The sequence below is a fragment of the Trifolium pratense genome, linkage group LG2 (assembly GCF_020283565.1).
Source record: "Trifolium pratense cultivar HEN17-A07 linkage group LG2, ARS_RC_1.1, whole genome shotgun sequence".
Classification (NCBI taxonomy): domain Eukaryota; kingdom Viridiplantae; phylum Streptophyta; class Magnoliopsida; order Fabales; family Fabaceae; genus Trifolium; species Trifolium pratense.
Window position 1 is genome coordinate 42,539,562 of NC_060060.1, and position 12,091 is coordinate 42,551,652.

Consider the following 12,091-nt stretch of genomic DNA (forward strand, 5'->3'; position numbering starts at 1 on the left):
TCTTGAGAACACCACTGCCACAAATTGGTTGAACTCCTCTCAAACTTAATAGACATTGAACATTAAAAATAGACTCTTTTTTTGGCATTAGCCCTCTAGTTCCCAGGGGAAGGGGGCCCGGTAATCCATTATCCAGAGTTCGGCCGATAGGTTAGGAAAGTCTGGCCAAGAAAGTTTTTCATATTTTTATTTTCATATCAGATGTAATCTAAATAATCACAGGATAGAGTAAAAATTTTACTATTATTGTTCTTCAAAGATCTAGTTATAGCAATGGAAGAAAGAAGTGGCAAGATACCCAGAAAGTGAGATGATGCATATGCATTTTTGGTTCTTAGTAAGACATACTCATTGTGGTGACAAAGGAAACAATGAAGGTCCTCAGTTAGTTTCATATATTCCAGCAAGTTCATAGACTTAGCTGACTCTAGGAGTGAAAGATGCAAGTCATAAAGCATACTCCTGATAAAAAAATTGTAAGGTCAAAAGGCTATCTGAAGCACTCACTTGAGAAGGCTAACACTGGGTCAAACTCCCAGGCATACCAGGAGACCATGTATAATGAAAAACAAAAATTCCCTAGCTCATAATGCCTCTTTGAGATGGAAGGTTCTGGCCACGTTCCTAGCATGATCATATTCATTGAGGTCCACAAGTATTTTCTTTAATCGACGAGCTAGATCACTCTCTGGTACATTTCTTCTCTCCAGAATCCTTCCAAGTGACAGCACATAAGCCACTAGAGGCTGCAACTTGCGGCTGCAATTTAAGAATAGAGAAGGACACAGGCAGTATTAGATTAGACCAAAATTATATTAACACACATGAAGAGGTAAAACTATTATTGTACTGCATATAATACGGTCATGCACAGTATTTGAGATCATACTTGAGTTAAAGAACTTCATAACCACAAAGTAAACTAATTAGGAAGAAGTTTAATTTAAAGCTACAACCTCTACTCTAATCCCACTAACCCTGATGCAAAGGTAGGCACTTAATGAATAGCTGACAGTAACATGGTTAAGAAGAGTATCAAGAAAAATAATATGCAAATGTATTTTTCAAAAGAAACAAATGTAATCACACAACAACTTTGACAGTACTATCAACATACTTTCTGTCTCCGGTGACACTTGGGCCAGACCAAACGCCAGATAGGGAAGCAATAATCCGTTCTGTTCTTGTTATTGCATCATGAACATTTTCTGATATGCTTCTAAAGTGAGGTAGAATTTTTGCGTACAAAAGCTCATCTAGAGCAAGTTTCTCTAACACTGACATTGCAAATATATCCTTCCACAAACAAATATTTCTCAATAATCGAACAGACACACCAAATCGATATGCTGCAACTTGTGCAGCGTCTGGAACAGCAGCAAGTACTAGTGGACTCCATGTAGGGACCTACAAACAAGATGGAAATTTTATCATCAAATGCTATTTCATTGTTTCTAGTTACTAGTTTCTACAAACCCAATATATAGTATAAAAATCACAATGCAAACCAACAGAAAATGAACAAAACAAATGTCATATACTGTCTACTAACTAGTAATGTAAATGCTAATTGAGCATACCGTAAGATTAGCAACAGCATCAGCTAGACGTGTACGAATCGAAACTAGCAATTCTGCAAGAGCTTTACTTTCATGAGACACATGTTGCACAATCGATTTCGTAGCTGCAATAGCGTTTATTGTTTCCTGTTGACTAAGCATGTCCCAACAATGGGAAAGTTCATAATGGAGAATAGGAAGTGCAACCTTTTCCACCAAATTTGGGACAAGCTCAAGGTCTGCATCTCCATCATCATGAACAAAATCTTTTCCATCTTCAGGCAAACCGTAAGTGAATAACAATTTATACCTACATAAAAGAGAGAGAATAAGAGAAAAAGTCTATATTATAAATTGAAGGAAGCTAAAAGATAACCACATGAAGTGTAATGAAGTGGCTAAGGAAATCAAGTCAATGAGCTAAGAATTACCCTAAAAAGATTCAAGAAAGAATACTAAAAATGGAAAATATAGAATAGGTCAATACCATTTCATATCTTGAAAATCTAAACCCTTGTGCAGTGGGTCCCACCTCAGGAGTTCCAATCTTACATATGGGGAGAAGATCATTGGAAGACTTAATGAAATATAAGCATTATTATAGCTTGACAAATACTCTCTTTTCCATTCTTCCATTCTTTTTTTGACCAGGGATAATTGACTATATTCGTCGGAAGCATCACTGAAAATCGCATCAGCAGCCTGCAGCACTAAATCACGTTGTGACTGATATGCTTGGCTCTCACTATCACTCTCGTCGGTGCTCGATTCACCCTCTACTTTATGATTATCTATATCCATGGATGCCAGTTTTTTAGAATCAAAAGCTTTAGACCTCCTGCGTTGACGGGCCTCGGCCATCACTTTCATTTTCATCCGTTTCTCATTATTTACATCTCTACCAAACTCATCAAACTTCACTGGAAAATCTTTTTGTTTTCTCGCAGCAGCAAATGCATCCTGAGCTGCACTTCTGGCAGCCTCCACATTGTCACCTTTCCTGCTTAAAACTGACATTGCAGCTTTCACAGCTGCTTCTACCTCAATCATTTCGTCGTCATTGTTAGTTGCTCTTTTTTCAAAAATGGCCGATGCTCGATCTTCGTGAAGTTTCTTCATATGATCTTCAATTTCTTCAATGTAGGAAGCTTTATGCTGAAAATTAAAGTCACAGGATATCAGCCTCAATAAATAATAACCCGCAGAAGCATAGCAAAAGAAACTTCATAAATCATAACAAAGACAAATACGGGTTAACAAAAAACAAATCAAAGGACTTGAGCCAAAAAACAGTGTAGGTGGCATATCTCCACAACATTTCCACCACCATAAAAATCAATATAGCTACTTCGTTAACTCATTAGCAAAACATAGAAGGATATATAGAACAAAAGAAGCAAAGCTAGTGATATTACAAGAAGGAAAAAAGGAACTTGGAAGAATGCAAGAAATATGGTTACCTGCAAAAAGTCGCATATATTTGAGATATAATTTCGGAGCTTTTGCATATATCGGTACTTCTCATCAGCTACGACTAATGAGTTTTCAAGATCAGTGATCTTCAAAAGGGAGGCGGACAAATTTTCATCTGTTCTGTTCAATGATGACACTGTTCTACCATGTGATTCCTGCCATTTGTGAAGGGCACACAAAAATGCAGTTACGAAAACATAGCAATCCCCAGGAAGACAAAGTTATATGCATTTCACAAAAGCAAGTCCATTTCCAAGGCATTGTTTTGTGTGAAAATATGCACTTACCTATTTAACTATGCATATACATCATAAATATTTGCAAGCTCCACTTGAGTACTTGACCCATTTAAGTACAAACATAATTTCAAAGTGCAAGTTAAGCCTATATTATTGGACATTGGTCGCTCCACAACTATAGCCATTCTTTTATCATACGTAATCAAGGCATTAAATAAGTACAAACATAATTTCAAAGTGCAAGTTAAGCCTATATTATTGGCCCCTCCACAACCATAGCCATTCTTTTATCATACGTAATCAAGGGATTAAATTGCAGACCGCATCACATGATACAGCCTCAGCATCTGGGTTGCAATGGTCGCCGCCACAATCACATCACACGCATTGATTGCAAAATGCAAACCACGTTGGCAATTAGCCAGCCCGGGCAATGAACCCATAATAGCCACAATGCAAACATGGCAGAAACTGTAACTTAAAACCCTAGATCTAATTATCAACAAGATTAATCTGATCAATAACCAGAACCCCTAGACCCAAACTAGGCAAATTTGATTCTTTCTGACCAAGAAAACCACAACACGGTTCTTTTGATGCCAAAGTTACTCATATGATATGCTAAATGACTCGCTAACTTTTAACTATTTATTTTAATCAATAACACTTAGATCATAATTCATAATCAAAAAAATAAAATTTTAATACCATGTGCACAAGATAATCACTATCATTAATCTGACAAGTAACAAACAGCTCAGCCTAATACACAAACAGTATGATACTATGAATTTATAAGCAATTGGTACCTTAAGCCTCCTGACATTGTCTAGCAAAGCTTTTTTCGCAATCTCGGCCTGTTTAGTTATAGGGATGACATCCAGAGCCGGTGTTGCTGGGATTGCTCCTCCAATGCTGGTATTGGCCAATGTTGCTGCTGCTCCATTTGGAACTGCACCATACACAGTTGCACTAGAAGGAACAACAAAATTGGGCTGTTGAGCAACTTGCACAACAGGAACATCGCCACCACCACCAACCCTAGAAGGCCCTTCATCCATTCTCTTCCCCAATCCTTTCCTAAACTGCTCTTCTTCCCACATCTTCTCCTCTTCATCCTCCTCCTCCTCCTCCACCACCACATCCCCAAACCTCTCATCAACTCTCTCATCCAAAACCTCAAAAACACCCTTCTTCCCTTCTCCACCCTTCTCCCCAAACATAGCAATCCTGCTCCTAAACTCCGGTTCCTCATCACTCAACCCTTCCGCAGCGCCATGATTACTTCCACCATCCAACGAAATATAATCCGGTGCAGGCGCACGCACCTGCCTTAGCCGCTCCCGCTTTGCCCTAATAGCTTTAATAGTCTCTTCATCCGGTATATCCGAGTCTTTCCCATCATTCTGAATGCCAACAGAAGCAAAGTTAGCCTCAAATTCTTCCTTATGATCTTCTTCAGAATCTGATTTCGGTTTAAGTAAACCCTTTAAGACAATGACAGGTTCAGAAGAAGGTTTAGGATCAGATGAAATAGGACGAGAAACAGTGCTAGGAGTAACTAGGGTTCGTGTATTCTTCTGAAGTTCAAGAAGTGCTTCTTTGGTATAGGTTCCAGCTTGAGGTTGAACATTGGAAGGTGAAGGGGAATGTGAAATTCGTTCTTTGTGAGTGGTGATCTTGTGAGCGGAGGAAGAAGAGGGTTTGGAACGGTGTGAGGGTTTGGAGGAACGTGGTGGACGGAGGGTTTCGGTGGTGTCGGTTTCTTCGTCGTCGGCGAAGCTGAGTTTGGGGGTTTGGGATTTTTTAGGTTTTGGGGGGGCGGAGGGTTTGGAAGGGAGAGTGGGAGTGGAGGTGGAGGTGGTGGTTTCTTCTTCGTCGTTTGTGTCTGCACGGCGGCGGAAATTGCGGGATTTGGCGGAGGACATGGTGGTGGAAGTAGAGAGTGCGAGAGATGTGATTGCTATCTGCAGTTTTTTATGTGGGAAAAGAAAAAGTGAATTTGTTCCCCGGAAAAAATATGCAACACAATTAATTGCAATTTTGATCGTCTATGTTTACCATTTTGCAGTTTTGGTACTATATTTTAAAATTCGAAAGTTTTGATCCCCGGTGATACAATGTGTTTTAAAATAATCTTATCAAGAATTTTTCTTATAATTTCATCGGTGTTAGTATTTTCTAATCGTCAGATCATATGGCACGTCGTTTAAAACATATCATATTGTCAATTTATAGTTAAAAATTACTGTATATAGAGGACTAAAACTATCAAATTTTAAAATAGGTGAACAAAAACTGCAAAATAGTGAAAATAGAGAACCAAAACTACAATTAAGCCTTTTTTTTTTTACTCAAATAAAATTAATTCATTTCATTCAAGATAGACAAAAATTAAAAACTTAGGAACTAGCTACAAAACGAAACAATTATAAAAATATAAATGAAACAACAGTTATAAAAAATACAATTTTAATTAATAAAAATCTAAAAACTTTTCTATCTATACATCTATACATATGTATATATGTATAAAGATAACACAAAAAAATTTGTGTCGACTTTTCATAATACCAACAATATCCTTGATTTTTTTATTTGCAGTAAAAATATTTTATTAACAAACTTACCATAACATAAGACATTTTTTTAGCAACAAAAATCTTTTATTAATAAAAATACTGTAACATTAATTTCTTAAATTTTTTTTACATAAATTTACATAATACATTACATACACACATCCGCGCCCTGTTTGGCCGCCAGTTTATACTTTATAGTATAAGTTATTTTATCGAAGTTTTTGGCCGACCTGTAAACACAATTCTTCTCTTATGCAAAGCATGTTTTGTTGTCTCTTATAAAATTGCTTCTATCTTGTAAAATCGATTCTAGCTTAAGCAAGAAATAATAACTTCTGCGATGAACCAAAATCAATTCTTACAACTTTATTATTCATTTTATTCCTTCATTTCCCTTGACCACTATATCAATTACTCTTGGAAGAACCCATTAATCAGGCACTGCACTGCCCATAATGTATACTTGTAATTTTTATATTCTGAAACAACAAAAATGGTAATTGTAGGACAAAAAAAAAGCATAGATTTGAGACATAGGAAGCTGTACTTGAATCACAAAATGAAAGAGGAAGTTGTCATAAAAACCACAAAAATAAGCCTGCCAATAATTTTTTGGTCAAAGAAGAAGTAAGTTTGAATGTGATTACACAGATAATTTATAATCAACCAAACACTTCAGTATGTAAAACTTATATAATCAATATTCAATAGTCAATTGAATTTTGTCGCATAAAATTGAGTTTGTATCTCGAAAAAATGGTGACTTTACATGCATTTTGCAAGAAAGCTCTCTTCATAATTCAAATTTCACCATCCTTCAGCCTTTCTTCTCTTTACATAGGACATGTCTAGCCTTCTTCTTGTTTACTACCTCACCAGAACTTACTAAATCATGCCTACAATCTGATCACAAACTATCCGGCAACTTGAAACAACTCATGATATAAGTGAGAATTACTTGAATCATCGATTTGATGAACACTTCTCTCGTTACATAAGAAACAAAATTGTCTTTTCACCCCTTCAATTTCTTCCACACTCTTTCCTTGAACAAAATTAAATGCATGATTGTTCACATAGACATACTATAGTAGACTAACTTGGTAAACCATAAACTAAAGGCCAACTCTGAATTAGTCTCCCAATGAACCGTGCTAAAAAGAAGCATCTTCATCTCCATTACCAACAATCTAAAATGTGGTTATGAAGCCAATTTTCAAAACCAAAACCCACCTGTTCTTGAGGATCATCACATCCTTCCATCACAACGAGCATCGGTTATCCCCACCCGCAGGTGCGCCCGTGGTCAACGCAACATGCCCATAGCATAGGGCTAAAAATTAAAGGGGCCTCAATTTAGGGTCAATTCACACTTGGAGAAAAACGAAAACACAAAAGTAAAGCTAAAAAATTGCACCTCATGCTTTCATATCTATACTAATTAAGATAAGAATGTGAATCAGAATCTACAACCGAAATCTAATACATCGAGTCTTATGCTTCTTTAGGTGTTGTTGACATTCTGGTTTAGGCATGCGTACTGGACTTCCAATCCAATCCCTATCTAACCTGCATTTTGCAAAGAAAATTCACCATCTAGTACTTCACAACATGTCAACATGTAACAATAATAAAGTTCTATATATATGTTTGCGCGCGACCCATATAAGAGATTAATTTTCATGGATTGTCATCATGTAAAAAAAAAAAAATTATACTGTGAGCACGTCACGACTAATAATGTGTATGACTTAAGATGTGGTTATGATGACAAAGAAAATGTTTGTGATAAGTTGACCGTTATGATTAATTGATAATGTAAAATCTTTTTAACTAGCATTGTATATGAATTAAATCTATGGTATTGATTACTAGATTTTCTAATAAAAAAACTGGCTAATATGTAATAATCGCGTAGATTGACTTACACAGGGAAAGAAAAAGAATCATTATCGTCTTCAAATTGAATAGAGTCTCTTGATTCAATAGATATTCTCAGTTTACCCTCTTTCTCCTCGTCATCTAGTACTTCCAATCTATTCCCGGTCCATTCCCGATCTAACCTGCATTTTGCAAAGAAAAATCCCCATCTAGTACTTCACAACATGTAACAATAAAGTTCTATATATATATCACAACTAATAATGTGTATGACTTAAGATGGGGTCAGGTCTGAGAAAGATAACCCCTACGTGAGGATAAAGAAAATGTTTTTGATAATTTGACGGTTATGATTAATTGACAATGTAAATCTCTCTAACTAGCATTGTATATGAATTTAATCTATGGTATTGATTGATTTACTAGATATTCTAATAAAAAAAGTGGTTAATAAGTACTAACACATAGATTGACTTACACATGAAAAGAAAAAGAATCATATTCACAGTCTTCAGATTGAATAGAGCCTCTTGATTCAATAGATATTCTCAGTTTATCCTCTTTCTCCTCGCCCTGTAACGAAAGAAAATGTGGACGTTAACAAGAAAATTGTTGGTAGCATTGTTGAATAGTGGCTATATCAAAAATTGCATAAGCCGCATTGAAAAAACTATATTTAGAAATGAAATAAATTTAATTGAAGCATTTAAATTGTTTAGAATTCTAATTTTTCTATAAAAAACAAAAAATTGTACAAATTTATCTAAAACTTTTTACTACTAAATCCAACCCCACTCCAAGAAAATGGAAATATGAAAATATAAAATAGTACATACCTTAAGAAGCGAGGATTTATGCACGCCTTTGTCATCTTTCCCAAAATTGAAGACTATAAAATCATCATCCACACATTTATCTTTCATTATTAATTTGTTATCTAGTTGTCTCTTGTTGTATTTTGTGCTTGTCAATGACAAACTTTTTTTGTCGATACTACTATAAGTTTGGTTTTCTTTCTTGTCAATTGTGAAATTTCTCGCACTGGTAAGAGGTGATATTGGAGCCCTTTCACTTCTCTTGTCAAATGTGATACTTCTCTCACTCATAAGAGATGATATTGGAGCCTTTTCACGATCATCTATAAGGAAGTTTAGAAAATAAAATATAATTAACATGAATATTATTCTTTTCTAATGGTTCTTAAGATGTAAAGGAGAAAATATGAATGACGAAAGAAAAATAAGACAAAACTTACTTTCGCATGGAAAAAAGCACGATGTCATCCATCCAACAAGCCAAGACATTCTGCTGATTTTTTTTGTATGAATGTTTTAGATCTGTTAAGAATATTGTTGTAGAGGAAGAAATGAGTTTGGAACAATGATTAAAAGAAGAGAACCTAACATTTCATTCTGAAAAATCATAAGGGTCACAATATATATATTTGACCTACAATTACTACATGGAAAATGTAAAAAATTTGTGGATATTAATCATTAGTTGGTCCAATGATGATTGACGACTACGGTTCGATCTCCGCAACTGCGATCGGGACTTGATACCAGAACTGACACCAAAACCAGATTAGACGGTCTGGTAGACCGTAGACCGGATACGGGTGGTAAAAAAAATATTATATGTTGTGCGTCAATTTAGATTTTCTTTGAAATAGGAAATTTTTTTAACGTTTAAATTCCCTTTTTACTTTTAATAATTTTATATTACTCAATTTCTATTATGTCTGCGTTTAAAGTGGGTTTCACAAAATATTTTTACAAAATATATAATTGAACAAATATTGACAATGTACAGAAATTAAACATGGTGTATATATATATGGTATTTTTTTTGTAATTAAGAAAATATAAATAAAAATAGAAATTGAGTTAACTTTTTTCGTTGAATTCAATAAAATAAAAATCGTTGAAAACAATTATCAAGCCTTGTTCCAAAATAGCAGCACGCTACCGGTGAAAATATATTCCATTAATGGATATATATATATATATATATATATATATATATATATATATATATATATATATATATATATATATATATAAAAGGTGATCTCCTTGATAATCCTTTTTTTTTTTTTTTTTGATAATTTCCTTGATAATCCTTTGAATTTGTATTTCAATCTATTAAACAACCTAATATATAGTGAAAAGTAGAAAACATTTTTCATCTTGACCAAAAATAAAAATAAAACATTTTTCATAAGGTTTTATTTAGGTTGCCTTTGATGAATGAATAGTACGTAATTCATCATCCAACAAAAATTAGTAACATAAATATAGTTATAAGTGGCATTCATAATTCTTCGCCTCAAAAAAACATATTACACACAATTAGAGAAAGAAAACAATTTTTTTTATTAATAATAACAATCAGATCTCTACAAAGACAAACAAAGAGCCATAAAAGAGTAGCTATAAATAAATGCGTGATATATAAGCTGAACGCCAATAAAAAATCAATACAGATATCAGATATAGTTAAGTGTGTGTCTGGTTCTACGAAGGTATAAAATTAATTCATATTTCTACATTCATATAAAAATGAATTGAAGAATAGATTTAAGTTTAAATTAAAATCAATGGCTTAATTTCTAACTTCAACTTATAATCAATGGAGAAAAGTGAAAAATAGAAAAATAACATAAAATAAATTTCAAAAACGTACCTTTTGTGGTAAAAAACTATAATTGGTACTTAAAAATGTTTTTCTCTAGTGCTCCACTCTTCCTATCTTTCTTTTTTTTTCTTTCTTTTTCTCAGTTTTTGAGATTTAGGATTACAATGCAGAGTCAGCCACTAATGTCTGGTATTTATAGGATTTCTAAGCTGTAAGTGATACGGAAAAAATGTATTAATTTGATTATAAATTAATCATTTTGTCTAAATTTTATGAATTAATCAATCACCATTAAAATGAATTGTTTTACCATTATTTACATTCCATTTTAATTGATTATTTCCATTTTAATTTAGTTGATTAATTATAGGATTTAAATTTTTTTTACAAAATATATCATTGAACAAAATATTGACAACAGAAAAAATAATTATACATGGTGTATATTTTTGTAATTAAAATTACGTACAATAGAAATTTAATTTTTTTTATTTTGTTTAGTGAAAATTTCTCATTCTTTTTTCCTTAATAACCCAATAGTGGATAGTGGTTATATGGTGGTCTACTTTTTTTTTTTACTACTCAATAAGCTGAACGCGGGTCTACTTGATATATACTCTCTTATTCCTTAATATAAGAGAAATTTTACTTTTTAAATTTGTAGAGAATCTAATGTATTTAATCCATATTATTGACTAGATACATTAGATTTTCAATGAATCTAAAAAATAAGTTTTTGTACGGGTACCTTAGTACCCACCCCGCCACCCACATAATGTATATATATATTTATTATATATATATATATATATATATATATATATATATATATATATATATATTTATATAATAACAATATGTATATCAATTTAAAAAAATACAACAACTATTAAACTATTACACATTTTTAATAAAAAATGTTTATTTATAATATAATACAAACACAATGTGAATATGTTAATAAAGAAATGAACTTTAACACGAGATTAGTAAAGTTTTTGTTTATAATTTTCATGAGTCGACATTAATATCTTTAAAAAAAATAATTATATTAAAACAATATGATATTTTATAATCGATCGATTTATTTTTAGCAAAAATGCAGGTAACGGATACGGATATGGGTACTTAGGTACCTAGGATATGTGGACGGGGACAAAGATTATTATCCACGCAGATATGAGGATGAGTATGAATATTTTTTCAAACTGCAGATATGGAGATAAATACTATAGTACCTTACTCATACCCTACTCATTGTTATCCCTAATTTCAATCTATTAAACAAACTAAAAAAAGTGGAAAATAGAGAACGTGCTTCTTTGCGGGGAACTAGGATTTAAAGGTATCCTGCTCTCTTTTTTCTTAGAAAAGAAGTATGATATAATTATATCTAATTTTTCTCTTCTTTTTTTTTTTTTGTGTAAATGCCTTTTGTATTGATAAAAAAAAAATTTAAGGTGCACAATCATTATTACTACCATTATGCTTTTTCCTTTTTAATTTATTATTATTTCCTTTTCTTCTTCTTTATTTCCTTTTTCAACTTCACTCATCAAGGTTTAAGATTTTTCGTAGGCAAATACTCTTTCGTAAGCAATACTCTGGTACGATATGGATATGTATTAGTACATCGTTAAAATAGACAATTCTATTTATAGATGTATTAGAATTATCCAAATAAGATGTATATCCAAATTTTACTTTTTTCTTAAATTTA

At 32.8% G+C, this 12,091-nt stretch overlaps 1 protein-coding gene across 1 annotated transcript; it reads right to left on the reverse strand.

The window, feature by feature from the left end:
• Window positions 1-174: 174 nt before the first annotated feature.
• LOC123907670 (transcriptional repressor ILP1) lies at window positions 175-5,329 on the reverse strand. The gene is made up of 6 exons (XM_045958028.1): window positions 4,081-5,329; window positions 3,020-3,187; window positions 2,047-2,714; window positions 1,581-1,869; window positions 1,118-1,407; window positions 175-759 (listed from the first exon to the last, which is right to left on the reverse strand). Exons 1-6 carry the CDS (start codon window positions 5,197-5,199, stop codon window positions 585-587), a joined length of 2,709 nt encoding a protein of 902 aa, XP_045813984.1. The 5' UTR covers window positions 5,200-5,329; the 3' UTR covers window positions 175-584.
• Between the last annotated feature and the right edge of the window lie 6,762 nt (window positions 5,330-12,091).